At 37.1% G+C, this 27,345-nt stretch overlaps 1 protein-coding gene across 4 annotated transcripts; it reads left to right on the top strand.

The window, feature by feature from the left end:
- Positions 1-750: 750 nt before the first annotated feature.
- Positions 751-20,243, top strand: LOC140235220 (uncharacterized). 4 transcript variants are annotated; one of them, XR_011901684.1, is made up of 14 exons: positions 751-910; positions 1,688-1,942; positions 2,271-2,425; positions 3,011-3,290; positions 4,212-4,482; positions 5,075-5,285; positions 6,340-6,490; positions 7,228-7,434; positions 12,964-13,092; positions 13,995-14,032; positions 15,570-15,607; positions 16,673-16,771; positions 18,014-18,061; positions 18,784-18,874. XR_011901684.1 is itself a non-coding variant. In XM_072315254.1 (14 exons), the coding sequence occupies exons 1-14, from the start codon at positions 769-771 to the stop codon at positions 19,279-19,281; spliced, it is 2,607 nt and encodes an 868-aa protein (XP_072171355.1). In that variant the 5' UTR covers positions 751-768; the 3' UTR covers positions 19,282-20,243. The 4 variants fall into 4 exon arrangements, 2 of the variants coding, with proteins under 2 accessions (XP_072171355.1, XP_072171354.1); XR_011901685.1 differs by having other exon boundaries at positions 18,014-18,065; positions 18,785-18,857; XM_072315254.1 differs by having other exon boundaries at positions 13,910-14,032; positions 18,784-20,243.
- The last annotated feature ends 7,102 nt before the right edge of the window (positions 20,244-27,345 follow it).

Here is a 27,345-nt window from a genome sequence, read left to right as displayed (position 1 = left end):
CTGTAACATTTTATCTGTTGGGCCAGAGAATCACAAGGATTAAGAACATAATCAGATTCTAAATTACCTATTTTCTCAAGCAAATCATTTTCATATATCTTATTCTGTTTTGCTTTCTTAATAGAGTATCTAAGAGTCAAAGATCTCATTTGACATTTCAAAAAATCCCAAAAAGTATTTGGGTCTAAAATTTTAAAATATAAAGTTTTAGTTTCTTTAATACAATTACGAATCTGTTCAACATATGTTTCATCTTGTAAAAGAGATGTATTAAATTTCCAAAAACCACGTCCTCTGATTTCATTTACTACAGAAAAAATTAAGGGATATTGCTGAATGATCTGTTTTAAAACCAGGTGAGATCTCACATTTGTCAACTTGAACAACTAAATTACATGATATAAGAAAAAAATCTAAACGACAAAAGATATTTCTCGAGTGCCAAGTATATGTACGTGTTTTAGGATTTCTAAATCTCCATACATCAATAAGATTATATTCTTCCATTATTTCATCTATACATACGGAGACGGAAAAGCGGCCGTTATAGACAGGTGACCGCTACAGAGAGGATCTTAAACACGACTTTTCGGGGCGGGGTTGTTTTTAGTGACCGTATACGGAAGGTGACCCCTGTAGACAGGTGACCGACAAGGCATGTTTTATGACTATGTGCAAGAGCTGGTGTGGAAGTGTTCGCGTAATCACGAGCCCTATAATGTGCCCATTTGTGGTCATCTTTCGACAGATCCATGTCCGAAGGGTTACATGTCTTACACCGGATTCAAACCATGCACTCCGTGTCCACGGGGATTCTACCAGCCGGATATCCAACAATCCCAGTGCATCATTTGTCCCGAGGGAATGTACACAAATGAGACTGGTGCGCACGCCATTGAATACTGCCAAGGTGAGCTCCTGAGGAGATATTCCAATCATGTCGGAATGAAAGGTTGCAGTGAGAACGAAAGAGCATTAATGATGGGGGGGGGGGGGATGGGGATAGAAAAATGACTGAGAAAAACTATGATCACTATGATGAATCCAAATTGAGACGAAATGTAGACTTAGGATATAAGCCTATACTGTTACATCTCAATCCGAATCAAATTAAGAACAGACTTCGTTTAAAGGGGAAGGCTAGTAACTGATCAGTGGGAATCAGTGGAAATGCTGGGAGATGATTGTTCCAATCCTTATGGGATTCATCCAAGAGTACATTATATATCTATTGTTGTGTGAAAATGATTTGCTTCAGAATGGTCTCATATTCGAGTAATGTGCAGTTTAATGCTTCCAGGTTAGCGTCCCTGGTCAGTGACGGAGCATTAATCTGCACATTACTTGAACATGAGACCGTTCTGAAGCAAATAATTTTCACACAACAATAGATATACAATGAACTCTTGAATGAATCCCATAAGGAGTGGAACAATCATCTCCCAGCATTTCCACTGATTCCCACTGATCAGTTACTAGCCTTCCCCTTTAAAATATCTGCTCCTGGTCTTACAGAGCCTACTCTTTCCACATTTTCTATTAAACACTAAGGACCATCTCACTCCCTTCCCCTCCTCCTCCTCCTCCTCCTCCTCCTACCCCCCCCCCCCCTCTCTCTCTCTTCTCTCTCTCTCTTTCCCTCTCTCTCTTAATCTATTTTTCTGGTTCGTACTCTTTTGGTATGCAGTGATCGATGAATGTGAATTGAACCAACCATGTGGTCCCGGATCGACCTGCGTGGACCTTACTCATGGCTATCGCTGCGATTGTGCACCGGGCTACGCCGGCGAGCACTGCGAAGTTGACATCGACGAATGCAGCAACAACTACGCGTGCCTAAACGGTGGTCGTTGCGAGGACCTCGTCGCGGGATATCGGTGTGAATGTCCGACGGGATACGCAGGGGCCAACTGCCAGATAAACGTTGACGACTGTATATATGGTAAGTGATAGCGCCGATGATTTGTGTCGTTGAATGACTTATACAACACAGACGATAAAGGGATCGTTCAAACAAGCCATTCCATGACTTTGAAAACGTATGTCGTTCTCAGGAGCTCAGCTAGTGTCCTTGATCGTAAAGTTTTTCACTCTTGTAATGCAAGCTTCTTCAGCTGTTCGTGTTTAACATTCTTACAATCCTCGTAACGATAGGTCCAGTGGAAGGTATCTAGGAATATTCCGTTATCTTCCCTCATGCAGGGGAATTAGTAAGATATTATTCCGCAAATGCAGTAAATTAGTTTATAACATCAATATTTGCAATGCAGCCTACTGTCGATTTGGTGCCACATGCATCGATGGTCTGAACTCCTACACGTGTCAGTGTCAAGAGGGTTTTGCAGGAGAACACTGCGAGATTAACCTGTACAACTGCGCGTTGGACCCCTGTCAGAATGGTGCATCCTGTATAGATCTACAGGCGGTAAGCGCGTTGAACTTTATTCCCACTCCCGAGTGTTATCCATACGGAAATGATTTCCCCTCTGTATCCAATGCTGACATTACCAATGTGCATTAATGAATGTATTCATACACTCGTCCTTTTCAATGCATCGTTTTATTATTTCATTCATTCCTCTCTTTGTTTTCATCCCGAGATCACTGTTTGAAAAAGCCACATGTATCTTACTGAGACACCTCTCGCATAGTCCGCTCTCAAATGACCGTGTACTTTAACGCGTAATTAATTGGTATCTGTTGAGTTACTGGGAGTTGATGATGATATGATAACCATTAATTGACAAATGATTGAGCAGGGTACACCCTGTGAGAAATGATAGGTGTGTGTGCATGTGTGTTGATGAAATAAGAACGAGATACATCTACGAGATTCTGCTCAGCATTCTCTTAGGTGTAAAAGTATCCGAAAGGTTTGGAGAACACATCCTATGTAACCTGCACAATAATATCCCTGTCTAGCAAGCAATTGCAGGCTTAACAAGGTAAAAATTACCCCTGCCCAAAGTCTATGCCACTTCATCCACATTCCCCGTCGTTATGGTTACAGGATTTCTCCTGCTGCTGCCTCCCGGGATACACCGGTCGTTTTTGCGAGGAGATAAAGGACTACTGTGCTTCAGCTCCGTGTTACGGGGGTGCGGTCTGTACCTCTACCACCACTAACTACGAATGCGCATGTCCCCCTGGTTTCACTGGTCGCGACTGCGATGTTGACATCGATGAGTGCAGTGCCGTCAGTTGCGAAAATGGCGGCACTTGTAAAGATCTCATCAACGGATTTCAGTGCGCTTGTCCTCTTGGTTTCATCGGAGAGCAATGTGAACAAGGTATATTTCGGCATCACTTCTCGTCACATCCTGGGAAGTTAATCGAAATATCATTCGGTTGTGTTCTAAACCCTGCCATGCACATGCAACAAAACTTACTGGCCCGAATTCACGAAGGTGGTACAAATGAAACCATGGTTTAAACCATGGACAAAAAGCATGGAGCGCCAAGTGTCGCGTGGAATATTTCGTGACAAAAATCAGTCATTTCTTCAATGAAATGATTATTTTGTAACGAAATGACAACATTTTGTGAGTAAATGAACATTTCGTCCACGAAATAATAATTACGTTAACGAAAAGGTCATTTCGTCGACGAAATGACCAATTTCGTAACGAAATATTCCGTGCGACACTTGGCGCTCCATGCTTTCATTTGTACCACCTTCGTGAATTCCTACCAACTAGTGTATGATGTCATTTTTTTCTTTTTTAGATTTTTGACATAACAATTTTGCCGACAATTTATTCGATGTGCTGATCTCCAAAGTTTGACATCATGATCTTTACTGATTTGTACCAGAAAGGAATTCAGAATTCAGTGTCCCCTAAAGTAGGCAATCATAAAGTCTCATTACATGTGGAATTACCCGACGTTTTATACAGTGTAGTATATACAGTATTCTTTTACATGATCGCTTTACTTAATGAAAATGTTCACTTGTCAAAATTTCATCGTGATATGTATTGAAGGAATGGGGGCAATACCTGGTTGTTTCTTCATTTCCTAATGAAACAAGTCTGATGGTATTCTAAAGACCCTGGCAAGCCATTACAGCAGTAAAATCGTATCATAATATGTCAACCGGGATTACTTTTGTTTCAAATATGTGCATTGACAGTTTTGATACGTTGATATGAGGAAGTACTCCATGTTCGAGCTTTTTGTTTGTTGGTTTATTTTGTGTGTATTGTCTGTAGTGCTGTCGTCGGATTTCGATCTTCCGTTTCCGTCGGCCAGAACGACAGATCGAGCCGAATTAGAGGGCGTCCTACCAGATCTCTTCGAATTCACTCTCTCTTTCTGGATGACAACGTCCGACCAAGAGAACTACGGCACTCCAGTTTCCTACGCAGTGAGAGGTCAAAACGATGAGGAAGATATGGACAACGCCCTCACACTTCAAGATTATAACAACCTCGTTCTCTTCGTGAATGGCGAGGCAGCTTTCACGTATGTTCAGGCAAATAGGTGAGCGCAAGGTCTTCAATAGGCACTATCAAAATGAATCCTATAAGTGCCCGAAGAGTGAGGGTGATCCTTCCTTTGGTATGATTTCAGTCGGCAGTGAGCACAAAATTATTGCTTCATTTGTCATTAAGTGATTAAATGACTTCACTCTTTGATTGCAGCATGGTCTCCATATTCTGTGAATGGAATTGTTCTTACCTTATTCAATTGTTCTTACAAAGCTGAAGGTTAGATAGATCCCCAGGAAAGCATTTTCGAAATGGCGCTACCAGGAGATTATATCAAATGACATACTGTCAAGATAGGTTCTTTGTTTAAGTTTGTTTATGTAATCAAGCAGGATGCTTTTCTCTGTTGGTGTAAGTCAAAATTGAGGTGATTTGGGTCAATTCATTGATCAAAGAACACTCATTAAAAAGGTGTTCCCGCTGGTAGAAGTGATAGTGGGCTGAAGCAAGATATTCCAGTGTCATTGGCAGATCTTTCGGAGGGGACACGAAGCCGTCCGTCGAGTAGCTGCGCGCCATACCATCTCGATGTTTTCTATAATCAACACCGAAATTGAGCTTCGAATTCATTTTTCTTTTCTCAGAGACAGTAACTGGCGCTTTATAACAGTAACGTGGACCAGCGAGACGGGGGCGTGGGCAATCTACGTCGACGGACGCCGAGAAAATTCAGGTTCGGATTTGTCCCGCGGGAACCTGATCAGGGGGCGGGGCATGTTTGTGGTTGGCCAGGAGCAGGATAGCCACGCGGGATCCTATGTTTCGAGGGAATCCTTCATCGGGACAATAACACAGGTCAGGATATGTTTCTTAATTTAACCCTCTGCGTGTGTGACATTAATTTCTTATCCAAAGGGGTGTGCGTGTGTGTGTGTGTGTGTGTGTGTGTGTAATGTATATTTCTGCACATTTGACTCATTGGAACAAATAGGGTTACGGAAAGATCTACCAACTGTCTAACGATTTCATTGTGCAGCGATTGCAGTTACCATAGACACAAAACGAAATCTTGCGACAGATTTTTTTAAAGTTGCCCTTCCTTTGCTAAGGTAGTTGACAGTGGTTGATGGTACGAATCATCTTTAAGGTGAACAGGATGAGCAGTCTTGGTTCTACACTTTGCATGATAGCCTAACCTAGCTATTATCCTGTTTCTCTTTTCATTGATCCCATGTAAAGTCATTTTACTAAAGCTCATAAAACTGACTTACAATGTATCAACAGACGAATACCTGCTATGAAGAGAAAATGAATAGATGGTGGAATACATTCATAAATCGAATGACTAAGTCGGTCGATTTTTTTTTTCAGTGCCCAGAAATAGTTAAAGGGATCGTATAGTTTTGGTTGAGACCTCATTTCAGGTTTTTAACATTTTTTGGTGAGATAATGAGGAACATCTTATGAAACAAAGAGCATGTAATTCCACGAGGAATTCAACGTTTATTTGACAAAATTGGTTTTGAAGTGGCTGAGATATCCAAAACAGAGCGATTCTAATAAAGTGTGGGACCCACATTTGATTATGATCGCTTTTTTACTTTGTTTTTGGATGTTTTAGTCATTCCAAACCCGATTTTCATCAAATAAACTTTGAATTCTTCTTAAAATGGTATGTTCTGTACTATTTCATAAGTGTTTTCTTGGTATCTCGCAAAAAGTTAAAAGCCCAATTCTGATCTCCACCAATACTGTACCCATCCCTTTAACTTCATGAAACCATAGGTTCAACCCAAGGTGGTGGGCGAGTTTGCAATCTGTTTGAATTTACGAGATGAACATCTCATTCGAATAATCATACCACTTTGGCTGAATTCAGCAAACGTTTGATCTGACATGTTACTTTCAGGTGAATGTGTGGGACTATGCGATGAATCCGGACGAGATTCTGGACGTACATGCATCGTGCACACACTCTGGCAACGCCATTTCATGGTCTCAGCTGTCCACAGGGATTAGGGGTCAAATCACAGCGCGTACTCCGTCCGCGCAATGCGGTGGTAAGTTTGTGCTGTGCTGCAGCTATAGATGATTTTAGTTTGTATGATTTCAAATACTTAACCGACGTTTTTGTTTGTTTGTTTTTTCGGCAGAGGGTCTATATGGAGTGTTTTTACTTCAGTCATTAATAGATACATGTATATATACACTGTCGTAGACCAAATGTTTAGATGAAATGGAATTGGAATTAGGGCCTAATGTGCAATGAATTAAACACTATAAGAGAGTCCAAAGAAATCAAATTACAGATCACGCGAATAAATGTGGCCAACTTAAAGACAGCATGTAACATCATTTAAACAGAGAATATTATGTCTAGACATGTACACATAATGTACTTGAAATTAAGTAAAACACATTTCTGCTTGCAGTCCTCATTAGAAACGGATTAATTGATTCGTAACAGAAGTAGCAACTACAAAACTAAGATCTATATTTTTTAACCACTTTGATAGTTTTTGTTAATGATTCCTCTGAAAAGACAAGCACGCAAAAAGGGGAAATTTCACGAAACATCATTGCTTATTTTTCCTTTCCACTTGAAGACGTCGGAGGCGACGTTGGAATACGGAAAATCTCATCAAAATCTGACAAGTGGACTTCGGACGATAAATATTATAATGACATTGTAATTTTGTGCAGGCAACACGGTGTGATTATGCTAATAATTAGATGGATATTCCAATGTGGCTTATCATTCAATTATTGATTCGTTGTTTTAATTTTGTTGCGGTAGCAATCGACATGTGTGACGAATCATACTGCATGAACGGAGGAACCTGTGTGGAGAATCAGTCCGGACGTTTCTGCGTGTGCTCTCGGGGATGGTATGGACCGCGATGTGAGACCGAGGCCGTACCGTGTGCGCTAGGCGTCCAGTGTTTGAACGGCGGGAGCTGCATGGGACAAAATGATGTTTGCGCATGCCCGATAGGAGTGGAAGGTAAATTGTGAGGTGCTTCTCCAAATGCACATTGACATTTATTTATTTTTATTCTTGTTGTTATTGTCTTGTCTCAGTACGTGTGTCTACCATGTAAACAAAAGGATAACTGTACCAAGATAGAGAATTCATTGATTTCTACTTCGGAAAAAAAAAAGATGTTTGTGTACGGAAAGCCTAATGTGTCATAATTAACCTGGGATTATCGACTGATGGACCGGTCTATAAACCATTTTTTTTTTTCTTAAGCTTTGGCTTGCCACAAGGCAAATATCCTATAAAAACGATAAAAAATAGATTTCACCTTATATCTATCGCCAAAAGGCCCCCGAAAAAGAGGGAAAAGTCCAATAATCGAAAACGCTTTTCGATTATGGGACATTTGGCCTGCTATACTTTTGTGTGTGTGTGTGTGCGATTTTAAACAATAATACTAGACAGGGCAGAGCCAGGCAAAAACTGCCTTTTTTCCAGTCAAGGTTTTCTCACTTGATTCTGGTACTTTAGACCATACTTAACAAAATAAGCTTCTGCGCCATCTTGAAATCTGTCCCGAATCCAAGATGGCCGCCAAAAATCCAAAATGGCCACCAGAGGACCTAAAAAGTGCCTTCTGTGGTTAAGATTTGTCTGGGGATGGGTTTTTTTTTTTTACTCTATTTGATGATAAATGGTAAGAGAAATAAGATTCAGTGGATAAAATTAGAATTAGTTTCTTTTTTATTGCAAAAATCCAACATGGCCGCCAGACGCAGCTCCTGAAATTAATAAATGTCATAATAACCGGAGGGCCAAACCCTAAAAACTCGCTTACTTAACGAGTGAGGTCCACTCTCTCTACAAACTAAGTAGACCATGCTTATTTTCAAATGTCTATTGTGACAAACAACATGCCACTGGTCTACCTCAAAAAAATTGTTGCGAAAGCCTCCAAATCCAAAATGGCGTCCAAGATGGCCGCCATATCTACTGAATTTGCTATTTGAAAGATAGAATTTGATAGAAACGTCAAATTTCAACAAATGTGATGTCATATGAAAGAGAATAAAATTTCCTACAAGTTGATACCATTTTTATGGGAGATTGTGATAACCGGATTGAGATTTTAAGGAAAAATACTCATTTTTTGATATTTTTCTGAAAAACAGGAAAATCATGAAAATGCTTGATTCAGCATAAATCAGAAAAAGACTGAAGGATTATCTTGAAACATTTTAAAGAATTTTGTTTAACATATAATTAATATTTGGAGAAAATTAGGGGTCAGTACCATATGCGGTTCAAGAGTTATAATGTCTCAAACTTGAAAACTCACTATGTAAAAATTTCCACTTTAGCTGTGACAAGACCTTGTTGGTCGTAAAGAGAGTCTGCACGCGCCAAGACTACTACACGCACCACTGGCACTGACGCTCGTAGCAGTGCCAGTGGTGCGTGAAGTAGTCTTGGTGCGCGCAGACATTTTTGACAAACAAGAGTTTGTGCCTGCAAACTAACTTTTCATACCAAGTGGTAGCTCAGGTGACGCCGATGGCTATCATTTCAAAGTAGATTGTTCTGGAGCAGATGAGATGAAGCAAAAAAATATCTTTCAAATAGAGGTAGAAGCTTGAAACAACCATGCCATAGAAAGTTTAAAACAAAATTTGGATAGTCAATCACTCAAAAACTTCAAGATTGCAGGCCATCAAAGCTGACATAGTTTATGGCGCAAAATTAAATGTATTATTTTAATTTTGGTACAATTTTGTCTGTTGTGCTATCTATTTATAGTTTTTATTTATTTTGAACATTGTAGTGCTATTTCAAACCGTCATGGGTTTTTATGGAGATATTTTTAAAACCAGTGATATTCTACTCCGAAAAAGAAAAAAAATCGAGTGGAAGTTTCATTTTTGAAGGAGTTAATAACGGAAATCAGTAAATTTAAAGTAAAATTGGAGTGAATTTTGAGGGAAAATTTTCATTTTCACTCATTTTGGAGTGACCTTAGGGATCACTCGTCACTCTTTGAGTGATCCCTGAGATCACTCTAAAAGGAATGAAAATGAACATTTCCACTCTCGAGTGATCCTGATATCTAAAATGTGAAAGCATCTACCAATGGCATTAGTTCAATTCAATTTTGACACTATAACCCACATGAAATCAGCCTAAAACGATTTAAGAAAAATCTATTCACAGTGAATACACTTTCAGTTCAATTCAATTCAATTCAATTCAATTCAATATTTTATTTCATTTTTTGACAAGAACATGTATCACTTCTTCTTTTTTGGTAACAGAAAATCAGGTGCTCAAAACTATGTAGGATGAAAAGGATACAATTATTGTAGCACCTTACAATCATTACAGATTATCATAAAACTCGAGTGATTTGAAGGAAGTAAACATTAAGGATAATTCGAAAAATGGAGGGAACCACTAAAAAGACAAGTCTTGTAGAATGTGGGCCCCTCAGAAATGTGAATATACAGCATGAATAATCATTCTGGACAGTGTTATTTGAACAATGTACTGAGAAGTAATTTTAAAGCAACTTTGAGAAATTGCCGCCATGTCGGATTTTTCGGGGGGGGGGGGGGGTGCTCGGATCAGAAGGGCTTTCAAGGACATGTACGGATCAGATATTATTACACATATTGCATCATCATTCACGTTTCTACAACAGCAGAGTAACATACAAGTTCAAAAGCATATCTTTGATACAGAAGCATTTCTTTTTTAAATCAAAGATCGGGCCTTACCCAAACACTAAAATGAGCTCCACCCCCCCCCCCCAAAAAAAAAAGAAATAAACCCTCAATATGGTTTAAACAAGGACAATATATATGATAAACAGCAATACAAGAAATTCTAAAAACATATCAAATTATTAATCAAGATTTGACTCTGACGCAACACACTAAAGATATCGTTTACCATTGGAAGAGATATCACATTCGATTTATATGTGCAGGTTAGTTGTATCAGAAAACATTCTACCATGTAAAAAAAAAAAATGTATATATATATATATATATATATATTTATATATATATATGTATATATAATGAAGCCTAAAACATACGGAGATATCACCATTTCTTTTCAAGAAACCATAACATTGATAACTGTTGACAGCAATAGTATAAGAAACTAGAAATGTCGCTACGGCGACTGGTATCCCTCCGCCATAATGCATGGTTCTCCTAATAGGTCTATAGTACAATGTCTTGACAATGTGTGATGACAGTTTCACACAATTGGAAAAATATTAACATGACAGGTTTGCCACAAATCAATGTCTTGACAATGTGTGATGACATTTTCACACAATTGGCAAAATATTAAAATGACAGGTTTGCCACAAATGTGCTGAATGTTCACTTTCCTAGAACTAGGTTCAATTGGATGAATGATTAAAACGTCAGAGTGCAGGTATTTGGGGAACTGATGATTTTTACTTGACTTTTGACCCTTTTATAAGTTTATGCATTGAGTAATCTTCAAGGTATTGAGAAAAAGTAGAATTTCAGTATAAAATGGTAAAATAGCATTATCTAAACCTGGCCTTTGACCTTTGACCTCACAGTTCCAAAGAGAATCACTGTCAGGTAGAACATGCATAAATATGTAAGTTTCATGATGATACCTTGAGTTACTTTCGAGATATGGAGGAAAAAGTGCAATTAAGCACTTTCACTTGACCTTTTGACTTTTGACCTTTTGGCAAAAACTTCCCACAGAATATATATTTAGTAATACATGCATACATCAAGTTGAAAAAACAAACCTTCCGGCATTGCATAAATATAAGTAGTGATATTTTGAGGAGTTGACCTCAACGTTTGACCCCCCTGACCGTTGACCCATGACCCCAAACTTTCCTAGATAATTGCTGCCCATCGGCACAAGCATATATATACTAAGTTCCATGAAGATACCTTTAACCATTTGCGAGATATGGAGAAAAACATGACATTTCAACCTTTTTTTCCCAAAATAACCTGTGACCTTTGACCCCATGACCCTAAAATCCAAACAAAGTATAATCCCCCAGGATATACCCTCATACCAAGTTTGATGTAAAACCACCACACGGTTCTTGAGATATCGACAAAAACAAAACGGGACGGACGTCCGGACGTACGGACGGACGGACGGACGGACGACCCGAAAACATAATGCCTCCGGCCACTTCGTTGGCGGAGGCATAAAAACATATCAGAACAAACTACTTCCAAATAATAACGATCAGCGTCACCTGAGCTACCACTTGGTATGAAAAGTTAGTTTGCAGGCACAAGCTCTTGTTTGTCAAAAAGTCAGCGCGCACCAAGACTACTACACGCACCACTGGCACTGCTGCAAGCGTCAGTGCCAGTGGTGCGTGTAGTAGTCTTGGCGTGTGCAGACTCTCTTTACGACCAACAAGGTCTTGTCACAGCTGAAGTGGAAATTTTTACATAGTGAGTTTTCAAGTTTGAGACATTATAACTCCTGAACCGCATATGGTACTGACCCCTAATTTTCTCCAAATATTAATTATATGTTAAGCAAAATTCTTTAAAAAGTTTCAAGATAATCCTTCAGTCTTTTCTGATTTATGCTGAATCAAGCATTTTCATGATTTTCCTTTTTTTCAGAAAAATATCAAAAAATGAGAGTTTTTCCTTTATATCTCAATTCAGCTATCACAATCACCCACAAAAATGGTATCAACTTGTGGGAAATATTATTCTCTTTCATATGACATCATGTTTGTTGAAATCTGATGTTTCTATCAAATTCTATCTTTCAAATAGCAAATTCAGTAGATATGGCGGCCATCTTGGACGCCATTTTGGATTTGGAGGCTTTCGCAACAAATTTTTTGAGGTAGACCAGTGGATTGTTGTTCGTTACAATACAAATTTGAAAATAAGCATGGTCTACTTAGTTTGTAGAGAGAGTGGAACTCATTTGTTAAGTAAGCAAGTTTTTAGGGTTTGGCCCTCCGGTTATTATGACATTTATTAATTTCGGGAGGTGCGTCTGGCGGCCATGTTGGATTTTCGCAATAAAAAAGAAACTGATTTTGATTTTAATTCACTGAATCGTATTCCTCTTACCATTTATCATCAAATAGAGTAAAAAAAAACCCATCCCCAGACAAATCTTAACCACAGAAGGCACTTTTTAGGTCCTCTGGCGGCCATTTTGGATATTTGGCGGCCATCTTGGATTTGGGACAGATTTCAAGATGGCGCAGAAGCTTATTTTGTTAAGTATGGTCTAAAGTAACAGAATTAAGTGAGAAAACGTTGACTGGAAAAAAGGCAGTTTTTTGCCTGGCTCTGCCCTCTCTATACTATCAATTTATATAAAGTCAGAATCTTGTGCGTAGTTACTGACTCTTGTATCGGCCACGGGAAAAGAAAGAGAAAGGATTGAAAATAACGCCCCACCTGGCAATGGGTGTTGGCGCTGTGTACTGGCACGATCATCTATCCATAGGCCTAATATACTTCCCTACCTTTCGTTCCATTGTCTTTCTATTTCTAAAAGGACGCAATTGCGAAGATGTTGTTGGTTGTGACAGTCTACAATGCCAAAATGGCAGCATATGCTCCATTAGTATGGGCAAGCCAGTTTGTGCCTGCAGCAGTGGCTTTACAGGCCGACGTTGCCAATTTGGTGAGTGCATCTGAATATCCATCCTTTTTTTTCTCTTTTTCATGTCTTTCTATGTTTGTGTTATTTTCCGTCAAAGTGTAGTCGCAGTTTTAAATACTGACAATTAAGTAAAATTTGTCATGTTTGGACATTACGTTAGATTTATACAGTACACAGGTCGTATCAGATTATGTTATTTGTGTTTCATACAAAATAAAGCTTGAATGTTTTCATACATTTTGATATCAAATTGCCATGCATTCGTATCAAAGGCCACTAGTTTTGCTGACACGTCTATAGCATAACATATATCTGCACAAGTCCTCCGATCCGTACACAAATTGTCGTCGGGTTTTGTTTTTCGTGTATGAAACGGGAAAACGCAGAAGTTGTGCCCTTAGCCTAAATGATTTTGTCGTTGTCGTCGTCGTTGATGTTGTTGTTTTTGTTGTTGTTGCAATAAGCTAGCTGTGATCATGAGGATAACGGTGTGTGTGTGTGGGGGGGGGGGGGGGGTTGTACATAATATTTCCAAGTGTGAAATATTGGTGTACAAAACAATAAGAAGGTTGTGAACCGTTGACAGCGGCTGATTTGAACAATGTTCTTGCGGTCAATGTCGTCAGTTGGCGAAAACGGTGACATTTAAATCGTTATTTTTAATGTTCTTATTCATATTTGAGGAAAAAAATTGTATTCTACACGAGTGTTTTTTTTTTTATTTTTCAAAGACAGCATGACAGTGGCGTGGAATTTTATTTTGTGGGTGACAGTCTTCATATTTTGAGTGTTTGACGCACAATTTAAAATTTCATTGCTCTTTTCCGTGTTGCGATAGATGTGAACGAGTGCTCGTCTGACAATGGAGGGTGCGATCACATCTGTCAGAACTCTTTTGGTTCATTCTCCTGTTCGTGCAATAGGGGATACGTTCTTCAAGAAGATGGCAAAACGTGCAATGGTAAGAGGATGATATATTTAGCGGAATAAACTCTCCTATTCTCATCCTTCTCTTTCTCTACCTCCTTACTTCCTTCTTTCAAACCCTTGCGTAATGTCTTCGGACTAATACCCGCAATAATGAAATACCTCAAAAGGGAATAAAACCCGGATAAAAGTGTGAATTGAGTATATACAGAGATATTTTCAGAAGGCATCAGTGAAGTTAGAGAGAAACTGTACAAGAAGACTACCAAAAGTTGTGATGGCACAGCAGGACAAAGACAAAGTGCTCTTCCATTTTGCTAAAACAAAATGAAAATTGCTGAATATTCGTTATATGTTCTTTATGTTGTTCTCCATGTGTGACAAAACAAATCTTTAGAGTTTTCTTATACAGCGAAGGGTATATACTAAATCTTTAAAAAAATCATAACTTTTGAAAGGGTTTCTCGATTTTCCTCAAACTTTCCTTGTGTGTTCTACCAATATTTTTGCATTTATTCCACATACTGATAAATTTAAGTGTCGTTCCCCTTTAATCAGTCATTGATACAATGTATAGATAGATGAAAAATATTTGTAACAAGTGTGAACTTAACAAAGGTGTCCTTTGAGTTGCAACATCATTTTACAAAGAATTCAAGATTACCCGAATCGATGATTCAAAACCCAACGGAACATGACGATGAATGCATGAATGAATGATGATAATGATAATATGAATGGCATGATGAATATGAAAATTGATAAATATTAAATGTGACACTGCACCTCAAAACAAACAAAAAGTCGCCAGATATGCATTTTTAGTTATGATCATATTCTGAAAGAGCAGACTTTAAGCTTTAAAATGATGTACAGTGTATAACTCAAATCAAATGGACTCTCCTAACTTATCTAGATATTGGAAAGAAAGCACAAACTCAGGAAAAGTGTGAACGTGTGAGAAAAGAGGCTCTGAAGTACAGTGTCTATTCAAGCGCTTAATCTTTACCAAACCGTGCTGGCTGTGCGATGAATGGGACAAAAAACAGGAAGTAAACCACCAGAGTAACAACAATGAAGGGATTATCAGATTAAACTGAAATTTAGCATGCCTCATTAACACATTCTGTACATAATCAATGCCAACTTTCAAAGCAGTAGCACTATCTTTTCAAAAGTTATTAGAGATGAAAGTGAAGAGTGTGGACAAGGTTTTTTCAGAAATGAAAAAGGGATTCTAAAGACACACCTAATCACACTATTCTATCAAAAATGTTCGAGATAAACTGCTAAAAAACACACTTTCCTGCCCGTTTTATGATACCAAATTTTAGCATAATGTAAAGGAAGACCCGCTCTCTCAGGAAATATGAAAAAGTCAAGTTCGGCTAGGTTGACCCATTTCACTTATTTTCAGTCCTCACGCAAAATCAGTGTGTGCGACTTTATGTTCGTTTTGAGGTGCACGGTCACAAATTATATAATGAATGATTTTAAATCAAATGTCGATTGGGCAATTTGTCTGTCAGTTGCAACGAAATAATATTTTGTGTGTTCACTTACCTTCACAGATATCAGTTTCTGCGAGTACAAAGGGACATTTTATGCCGTGAGTGTCACCAGATCTTTTGACCACGAGATGACCAGATGACGGCTTTTAAGATCATAAATAGGCTGACAATTATCATTTGTAGTATTTCAAACAATATGCCACATGGTGATTTCACCGTAGAATAAGAGGAAGTGGCACAAAAACTGTGATGAAAACATGTGGCTTGCATGCTGGGACATAGAGGGGCCCACATAATGACGATAGTTTCTTTTCGTTAGGTCCCTCCACTTTTCGTACCTACATGATCGTTCTCCTTGGTGATTTATTGCAATGTTTCGTTATTGCAATGTTCACATTATTCGTTTGTAAAAAAAAAGAGTGGAGTGTTCGATATGTTTTGTCGAAAATTGCAAATAAATATGAATTAAATTGAATTAAATAATCTGTAGATATAGATACGTTCTACGGCAGAAATCCAATCATATATCAATTCATATGTTTTCGAAGTCCAGAAATCTCCACACACTTTACTAAGGAGCTACCAAAATACCGTAGCCAGAAGATTAAATTTTCAGACAAGGCCTGGTTTGTCATGTTGGATGGCGCCGTATGAAGATCGTTGATATTCGACGTCGTAAAAACTTCATGTACGAGGGCCCTGGTTCAAAAAGCTGTTAGTTATGCATGACTTTACGAACGAATGGAATTTGAAGTGCCAATATGTGTGCCCAGTTTTATCCTTACGTTTGAACAAAGTAAACAACTGTATATCAATGATTCATCTACATTGGTCCAAAAACACACTTTCAACTAAAATGTGTGTTGATATGTAAGAATGATCATCTAACATCTGCTAATTTCAACTTTGGCTATTGAAATGAACGGCGATTAGGATACCCATTAGGCTTGCCATATTTAAGTTGTTCGTAAAGTCGTGCGTAACTTTACGAACACCTTTATGAAACGGCACCCAGATCGGGCAGCACACTCCAGGAAGCAACAATCCTTTCAAGTAGCACGGTTGAAGATTAAGTGCTAACAAGTTAATCATTTCTTGTTTGTTTGTTTTTATTTTACATTTCATGTTTTTTTCGTTTTTTATTTTACTCTCTCCTGTCACAGAGAGGATACACGTGGGAAGACGGGTGTGATGAATGTATTTGTCAAAACGGGAGAGCGCAATGTTCACCGAGAACTTGTCCTGTATTGAACTGCAACGCGGTAGGTTAACCCGTGTCGCTGTGTATGTATTGTTGTAACAGGCATCTAACAGTGTTAATAGACATACGCATTCAAACTATAATACCTAAAATACAGTAATACTTTAATGATATGATGATGCATGTCGTTTGTGCAGTTGTAAAAAAAAAAAGTCTAAACGTAAGGACGCAATATAATTATGCTTGTCTATACACAGTGATTGCACATGTTCATATGTGTGTATAACATCAAGTTCTTCAAATTCATGAATTTCTTCCGTCGAGATGTTTTCATTGCAACTGATTGACAAATTGCCCTACATCGAAGTAAAATAAGCACTGAATTGATCAGTGTTTTAGTAGTAGCCATGGGCGTACATACTCGAGCAGGATTCGAACCTAAGACCTCCTGATCACCGGACAGGCATCATCTCCACTAGACCACCGAGCTTTCGCCCGAAAGCAAGTGCTGGTTCTAATCCTTTAAATGCAGCGGGTACTGCTTTGTTATTCAAATTCATGAATTTGACTACTAATTTGGCTACTACTAAAACACTGACCAATTCAGTGCTTATTTTACGTCGATGTAGGGCAATTTGTCAATCAGTTGCAACATCAAGTTTCTGCCTTCACTTGACATAATTAGGCCATTCGTAAATAAAGAATACAACAACCCTAGAATATGCAGCACTTAGAAAATAATACGTCATATATACCGTGTCCAGAGGCAAGACAAATGTAACAGCAGTAGAATTTTAGATAGTGGTGGTGAGAGAGTTCACGAAACGCTAACGTATTAGTAGGCGCTCAAAAGCTTGCCTACTTTTGTGGTGTTTTAATCAGATAAGTCCTTTAATTCACCACCATGAAAATGCACAATTGGTTATTATCATGTGCAATGGAAATCAAAAGGAATGCGTCCATATTTTTATTGATGTCAATTAAGCATTAGTGCTCCGACAAAGTCACTCACATATCCTGTTTGATAACAACCTGGGCCTGTTAGCGTTTTGAAGTTGTCAATCAGGAACTCGACCTCTCTGGATGTCACCAACGTAAACCAGTGACTCAATCAAAGTGTAAACTAAATGGCGAATCTTTATATGCGTTTGATTCAACTCGTTTTTGCTGCTAGATAAGGAAAAAAAAAAACAGAAACGAGTCCAGTTCTTCTCCGATGATAATATATTGTTTAAATCACTGGAAATACTCCGTAACTCGAATGCACTATTGCGATGTTTTTATTTTGTTCTTCCTGTAACAGGATGAAACCGAGATCTGGCTGCCTGGCGCATGTTGTCCCACATGTCTACCAGGTAATATTTTCCCTTCTCAATCTCTTATTTAGAAGGTAACAGCAGCGAACACTTGACGGGTTAATCATATCCTCCTCTCTGCATCTTCTCTAAGCTGTCTATCGGTCTTTCATGACGTCACAAAGTATTCTAATAATCTTTTCTGATTGTGGAGTTGTTTCTCATGTTCGCTTTCTGCCTGCTTCCGCTTCTCACCCCTCTATCGTATGCCATTTAACTCATCCGAAGTACCTTCCATGTCTTTTTTGTTTTGTTTTGTTTAATTTCCAACTGAGAGAATAGCTAGATGGCCCATGTTCAATGGCACTAGTTCATACCGGGTTTTCTGCTCTTTGCGATGAATAAATGAAATGGGATCTTTAACGTGCATGAGTTGTGACTCTCTCACGGACGGGACCTCCATCATATGCCCCATACGAGGGACAAAGTGTTTTCGCTCTTACAAAGGGGGACGGGATGACAGCATATGAAATTGTTCAGTTAGACTCGAGAATCAAACCCGGGTCCTTTGGATCTGGAGGCAGACGCGCTACTGGCTGAGCCAAGTATTGTCTCTTATGTTTTCTCTACAAGTGTATCTATACACATTAAATCTCTAGTAATGTCCATCTTGGATATACACTAAAACTTTGGTTTGTTTGTTCGTTTGTTTGTGTCTGTACGTCGTAATCGTTTATGAAATTGATATGTTTCACCTTTTCTACATTATGTGTCAACAGAAACTAAAACATGTTCACTGGATACAGCAGGCAATCACACCACCTTTGACGGGGATAGATTCGAGTGGATGGGCAAATGCCGCTACGTCCTCACGCAGGACTGCGGAGGCACGGCCAACTTCGAGGTGCGCGTTCAGCACGAACCAACCAGCGGGGAAACCCCTATGAATCTGACGCTCTATATCTACGTCGACTGTGTAGAGATTACAATAAGTCCAAACGGCACCGTGAACGTCTTCAATGAAACTCTGGCTTCGCCGTATGTGCACGATAGTCTACAGAATGTGAGGATTGAAAACATCGGTGAGGATGATATCTTGGTGACGACGAACAAAGGTCTGTTTGTTGAATGGTCGTCCACAGAGGTTCGGGTGCGCCTTTCGACTCAGTATAGGTCAACGGCCTGTGGATTGTGCGGGAACATGAACGAGGAGAGGCCGACGAATGTTGTCCCTCGGATAGGACATAAAATGGAGGTCCCGTGTATGAAAGAGTAACAACTCATGCACGTAAAAGATCCCGCTTCATTCATTCATCGCAAAGAGCAGGGTGTTTAACCCGGTGAAGTGGTCCCACCTCACACCCAACTGGACCCCATGGAAGACCAGCTTAACGTAGCTGAATATGGGCTATCCAGCCATCTTCTCAGATGGAAAATGAATTAAAAAAAAAAAAATGGTCAAGATATCACATTTGATGCATATGTGTAGGTCTGTTGTATAAAAGAAAAATCCTACCATATAAAATTTTCACAATAAAGCCTAAAATATAAGGAGATATCAGTATATTTCTCAATAAACCATAATTGTAGACGGTTTAGTCTGGAACCGTTTTTATTGTAACTATTGTTCACGTTTAGTGTATTTAACAATACTTTACATCGATTATCAGATTCAAATGGTCTGACAACTAAATTTTATAATATATTTTGGCTGGAGATTGGAGGAGTATTAAGAGAAGCCTTAAATGAGGCATATAAATTAGGGGAAATGTCATCTTCACAGAAGCAAGCAGTATTTAAGTTTAATTGCTAATGATGGGAAAGATCCTTTTTTACTGAAGAATTATAGACCGATATCTCTTCTTAATGTAGATTATAAGATTTTAACAAAGATTTTAGCTAAACGGATAAAGGAAGTTTTGAATGAAGTTATCTTGGGAGATCAAGTAGGTTATATTGAGGGAAGAAATATTGGGGTAGCCATTCCAATCATAGATGATATGATATTTCATACATCTTATTATAATTTACCAGGGTTTTTATTGGCTATAGATTTTGAAAAGGCTTTTGATTCTATTTCTCATCAATTTCTTCAAAAGGTTTTGCTTTCTTTTGGATTTGGTCCGTCATTTCAAAAGTGGGTACACGCTTTGTATACGAATGCTTTGAGTTGTGTTTTGAATGAGGGGGTTTCTAACGGTTATTTTAAAGTGGAGAGAGGTGTTTGACAGGGTGACCCACTGTCTCCTTATTTATTTATTTTATGCATGGAAATAATGATGGATAGATTACGAAGAGATAATTCTGTACAAGGAATAAAGTTTGGAGATGAGGAAATTAAATTAGTTTTATATGCAGATGGTATGACTATTTTCATACGTAATGAGAAATCAATTCATAGATTAAAAATGTTGTTTGAAGAATATGAAAAAATGTCGGGATTAAAGGTAAATATGGATTAGACTAAAGTATTAAGATTGGGATCATATCAGGTCAATAGCACAATCAGGGTATGCAATTGTGTAACAGGGCAAAAGTAAAAAATTGGTGAAAATGCTTTTTTTGTTGTTTGTTGTAGCTGAGTGTTCAAATTTTCATTTCATGTAAAGAGTCAAAATTTTGCATTTAACTGCGCATAAATTAGCATTTAAATTAGGGGTGTCGAATTACATTGAAATGACTAATATATTGGAAAAATTCATTAAAAAAAAAGGAGAATGCTTTTTTCATCTGATATTGCTGTTAGATATTCCTGATAAATATCCCTTTCATTCACCACCAGCACATAGCCATGACATATCACAAAATATGAATGAATTTCATATTTTCACTTCTCGAAATGGATGATCAATTTTGTAGGCATTATTTTGAATTCAAATAAAACTACTTTTACATATTTTATCATATTTCATTTTTGCCAAAGAGTGAAGAGACGAAACTTTCAGGAATAGGTAACAGACATATAGTGGCCATTATTACAAATTTTTATGAAATTAGGGCTGGTACTTTGGAAGATATTATATTTTTCATCAAAAAAATTATCTGTACAGTTTGACCTTGAATGTGCGCACAGTGTTTGGATCAATTCTCATATTTGTAAACACAGATAGAAGAATGAATGTGAGATTTATGATGACTTGAGTTGATATCCAAGCTGTGACACTCAAACAATGACATATTAAGCCAAAATACTATGTTTTTGCTGATGATATCTTTAGAAATTGAACAAGCATTGAAATATGAACACGGAACACTTATCATATGACCTTCATGCAGTATTACATGGGCGTGTATCGGTCTTTTTTTATGCTCAGCAATTTGTAAAAATATAAAAAAATAAGTTCCTATTGCTCAAATTTGCTAAAATTTTCACACAATAGATTTCTACATATGTACAATTCATGGTAAAAAAAAAAAACAAGGATATTCAATAAGGGGAAAAGATTCTTTAAAGTAGTCAAATCAGGATATACCTAACTGAAAGTACTGAAAAACGGCTGCACTTATTTTACTCAGCATTTGAAAATGGCTCAAAACTCAAAACTGGCTGAACATTTATTGGGAAACAGCACACCATATTGTAGTGTGTCTTCAGTACTTTCAGGAAAAGCGAAAAAATAAGCTGTTTCTCCATGTATAGCTGTACAGCATGGGTTAAAAAGTCACAATGTCACAAAAATAAGCCAGCATTACACTCCTACCAGGATGGGACTTCAGACCTTATAACTTTCTCCAGCTGAAAGAACCACTGTTCTTTATTGCATGCAAGCAATGCCAGGAAAAAATCCATTGATTTGATACCAAACACATAGGGGTAGACTTAAAATATGGACCTCAAATCTTGATTAATTTATGTAAGTTGTAAAACGCTTTTTTTGACGCATTACGTGGGTTTGGGGGGACTTTTTGGTAATTAATCTTTAATAATTAACAGTAAATGAGAAGAAATTAGCTATTGTCTTACCACATGTGATTACTGATGTCTTGGCATGCTGCATGTGAATTTTTAAGTCAGTTGGTGCATTCTTTTAGAAGTTAAAATTTTTTAAAGTGAGAAAGTCATGATTGCATACCCTGATTGTGCTTATCACCATCAGCATTTACATACTAATATTGCAGAAACAGTTGATTTTGTGAAGATACTTGGGGTTTTCTTTTCTTTAGATGAGGGAACGAAGGAAAATATGAATCATAAAGAGATTTTGAGTAAGATAAAAGTTCTTTTGAATTTCTGGAAACAAAGAGATCTAACTTTGATGGGAAAGATTAAATTACTCAAAGTACATATTTATTCAAAAGTTATATATCGAGCTTCTCTCACTCCAGTTCCCAGGTGGGTTTTTGACTCTTTAGACAAATTGGTTTTTGATTTTATATGGAAAGGAAAAAGAGATAAAATTAGAAAAAAATATATTATTTTTAGATTATAGACAAGGTGGGTTAAAAATGATGAATTTTGTTGATTTAGTTAAAGCACAGCGAGTTATGTAGGTTAAGAAACTTCTTAATAAAGATGAAAATATGAAATGGAAGCAATGTTTTAATTTTGTTACGAGGGACATAGGAGAAGAATTTATATTTTTGTGTGATTATTTACCAGCGCTGTTGAAAGTGAAAGCTCCATTATCTTATAGGGATTTATTAGAAGTGTGGGTAAAAACGAAACAAATGAGAAGCAATGTTAGTAGTAGCTTTGTATAGTGGTAATGTTATGATATTTAATAGTAAATATATACGATTAAATAGAAATTGCATATATGATGAAAATATGTATAAAAAGGGAGTTTATAGATTAAAACATATATTAGGAAATAATGGTGAATTGAAATGTGATAGATATTTTAGAGATTTAGGTTTAGGAGTTAAAGATATAATTTCTTGCTAAAATGTATTTATGAAAATATACCGATGGGTTGGAGGAGAAATATGAAAGAAAAAGAAAAAGATATTTTGGAAAATGATTTTATTATAGGAGGGAAAACAATTGATATTAGCAATTTAAGATCAAAACAAATGTATTTGCAATTTCTTAAGGAAAAAGAAAGTGCAGTATTGATTTTTGATAGAATTAATCAAAATTATGGGTTTTCTGTTAAGGAGATACAAAATATATTTTTAAGGCCAAGACAATGTACATTAAATAGCCGATTAAGAGAGTTTCAGTTTAAACTGATGCATGGTATTGTTTATACAAATCACCATCTTTTCAGGTTTGGTTTTACTACAAGTAACTTATCCTCTTTTTGTTGAAAAGAAGAAGAAACATACAAACATTTATTTTACATTTGTGAGCATGCGAAATTACTCTGGGAATTATGTGAAGAAATGATAGAGGATATTGATTTAAAAAATTGTACTTTGGAAGAAATTCTGTTTGGGTGGAAGGAGGATAGTAGGGGAAATCATCAGTTGTTAAATCATATTTTAATTTTGGTTAAATATTTGATTTTTAAAAGTAGAGAATATGAAAAGCCGCCTACATATAATGAAATAAAAAAAAATATTTTAGAGGAGAGATTTGAGGAAAAGAAATTAGCATCAATGAGGGGAACTTTAACCATTCATTTAAGTAAATGGGAAAATTTGAAAATAAGTATGGAAGGACCCGGAGCCAGATGTCCACGGGGAAGGGGGGAAGGGAGGGGAAGGGTAGTGGGGAGAGGGAGGGGGAGGGGGAGAGGGGTGATTAAAGGGAATATCGATTCCATTTGGTTGTATATCGATTTTATTTGGGTGCATATTGATGTGTTAATTTTTTTATATGAAGCACCGTTATGCTGAAAGTACAGCTCCATTTGATATAATTTTTTTTTTTAATGAATGCGCTGTCATGCTTAAAGGACAGCTCAATTTGATTTTAATGAAAGTAAGTAAGTAGAGTATCTTGGTTTTTTTTTCGGTGCATTGTATTTTCTTTACGAATGCACTGTTCAAGCTGAAAGTACAGCTTGGCTTGATTTCATTATAATTGTGTTTTGTTGAATCGTGTCCCATGTGAAAAAGTACCTCAAGTACTGCAGGAAATACTGCAGTATTATTGCAGTACTACTGCAGTACTCGTAGTACTTTTGAAGTACTTGCAGAAATCATAGTATATTTGCAGTACTTTTGAGATAGTACTGCTGCAGTACTTCTATGGTAGTACGGCAGTATTATAGCAGAACTACTGCAGTACTCGTAGTACCTTTGAGGTACTTGCAGTAATCATAGTATATTTGCAGTACTTTTGAGGTAGTACTGCAGTACTTCTATGGTAGTACGGCAGTAATTGCAGTACCTTCGCGGTACTTGCAGTACTAACGCTATTCTCCTTGTAATTTTGCAGTACTTTTGAGGTAGTACTGCAGTACTTCTATGGTAGTACGGCAGTAATCGCAGTACCTTCAAAGTACTTGCAGTACTCACGCCATTCTCGTTATTTTGCAGTACTTTTGAGGTAGTACTGTAGTACAGTACTTCTATGGTAGTATATATACGGCAGTAAATCGCAGTACCTTACATCGAAATACTTGCAGTACTCATGCCATTCTCATTTAAATTTTGTAGTACTTTTTTTGAGGCAGCACAGTACATTGTAGTAGTATTGCAGTACTTGAGAGGTAGTTTTATTGATGATTCTTCTGCAGTTTATAAGTTGGAGTACTGCAGTACTTTTGATTTTTTTTTTTAAGTGGCTTATTGTCGGTACTACTATTATAAGTAAATCTGCATTACTGTTTAAGTATAGCTATTGCAATAATAATTATGTAGAAGCTAAGTGATGCTCATGCATGTATTTATTTCTGCTATAAAAAAAAAATCATACAATGGACTAAAACTCAAACCTCTTGGTAGTACCTGTGGTTAAGGCTATTTTAACCTCAGACCAGATTTTTACTGATGGGGGCAATTTAACTTTCATATTAGAAAAAAAAAAAGAATTCGCTATCTATTTTTAAATATTCCAATTTATGCAAGAAATCATATTTTGACTGAAACAGAGCTGCCAACCTCTGGATGCATGATTTAGTAATTTTTCCAGATTTAGTAATTTTTCAAGAAGTGTCCATTTCAATGTCTTAAACCTATAATCAATGACTTAATGCAGCACAAAATCACACTGTAAGGTAAATATTCTAGCTCAAATAGGTTTTTACTGTTCTTACATTGTCACAAAATAAATCACACATTGACATAATTATACTAGTGTGAGGTTCCTACCCTTAAGAGACTTTATTCTTGCCAATGTTTGACTTCATTAACATAGCAGCAGTGAAATACTCAACATTCTACAATAGCACTGTAATTTGTAAATGACATTATTGGCCCCCACCCAAAGAAAAATAGAATTACACATGCTTATAAAACTATACTGTATAGCTCTTTGTATGAAAACAAACATGCTCTGTTATGTTCTATTGTATTCTAACCTCGCTTTTGATTATAACATCGTCAATAAACTGACATCAGAAAATTACTTTCAGGGTTACTGTGTTTCCTTGTAAGACATCTTGCACCATCCACTTGATGGTTATTTACATGATACATGACATTAACCTTTGGATCAAAATCTAACCTTTCACATGCATGGCTCATACATGAGTTATTACACAAATACCATACCGTAAGTGTAACCATAGACATTTCAAATACTTAGAACAATTCATCAACATGCCAAATCTTATTATACCGCATAGGAAATTAACTTATAATGTACAGTATTTTTAACCAAGCCCCATTCATATTTACCTAAATCTCAAATAGCAGAGTGGCTGTCTAAATAGTTCCATTATTCAGGGATGTCACTGGATACCCTAAGTCTTAAGATCACAATTTGGACATCCTCAAACAGAATTCATACATTGGTGTGTTCCTTGACTTAATACCATTATTTGATATCTAAATTCTCTTGTTCACCCTTAAAAAATACTTTGAATTAATCATTTCATGTTAAATAAAACACAATGGAAAATACACTTGAAAATTCTATATAGGCGACTATAAAATCATGAGTTGTAAGTCAAGATACATAATGTTCATCTAAATACATTGCTATCATTAACTCCATACGGCCTTACAGTCTTTGCTTCAAAAACAAAATCACCTTTCTATTCAATTATACCATAATCATGTATTGGTCTCAATCAAGGATTCACACCCAATGGGTGACACTGATAAGTCAACCCATTGCTGTTGTGAATGGCTGAAACAGCAAAGTATTACTATGTATAGAAAAAAAGACAGTATAAAACAACCCAATATTCACACACTATCAGAAATTTCTGTTGTAAATGGCAGAAACGGCACATTACCTACAATAAACCAACATTCTTCATTGAAATATTGATACAATGAAACCCCGCTGTAACGAGGTCCGTGGGACCGGCGATATTACCTCGTTACAACCGGTACCTCGTTATAACCGTACGCATTAAAAACAAAGAAAAACATAAGCACGACGTCATAATATAGCATCGATGAAAGTTTAGAACATCCTTTGCATTGTTATCACACAATATGGGTAATTATTATCGAGAGAATAAAGGTAAATTATTTGTGAATAAGGCGAAACAAGTCGAGGTTGAAATGGATATTTTTCTTCCAAAATCTCTTCGAATATAATAGAGCACGTTACATTCTTGAGAAACATAGGCTTATGGGTCAATCCACGTCAAATCATCCAATTTTCAGAAAAGTTGTCACCCGACCCCCTCCGATTTTCTTTAAAATCGCACCAAATGTTCCCCAAAGTGTCTGACGGAAAATCCCAAAATATTTTGCCCCAAGGTCAATTGGTTGCTAAGATACAGCCTCACATAGCAACCGGTGCGCATTCCAAAATATTAGTTAAAAGAAAATTAGGCATTTTTGATTGACTGTTTTAGCATGGATATTAATGCAAAAATGTTCATTATGTGGAAATTGAGAGAACTTTATAGTCTTTGCAAGAAAAACTTACTGTGACGCGAAATTGACTTTTCGTTAACGTGCACGAGGTCACCGAAAATGGTGTTAAATGTTAATTTTGAAAATTTTAATGCATATTTAGAGGCTAATATCTTCCACATTTCATCACCTTAGGTTCTAAAATATTATGCTGTTGAAGGCTTTGACTTGCTCAGTAATTTTGAAAAAAATCAGCGCATTCATGCGCACCGTTTTTACGGAGAGCGCCCTCAAAGTTGACAAAAATGAAAAATGTGCCAAATTCAAGGTCACGGATCACCCTTCGTCCCACCTAGGAATGGCATCAATTTTTGTGTATTGATAGACATTTACCTATATTATCTTGGGTTACCAAAGAAATTTTGCTACCGAAATGTTCAATGGCAAATTTACCCCACCGAAAATGGTCGTAAAC

Source organism: Diadema setosum, chromosome 11 (genome assembly GCF_964275005.1).
Source record: "Diadema setosum chromosome 11, eeDiaSeto1, whole genome shotgun sequence".
Lineage (NCBI taxonomy): Eukaryota > Metazoa > Echinodermata > Echinoidea > Diadematoida > Diadematidae > Diadema > Diadema setosum.
The sequence above is the reverse complement of the archived record's forward strand: the minus strand, read 5'-3'. Positions and strand labels throughout refer to the sequence as shown.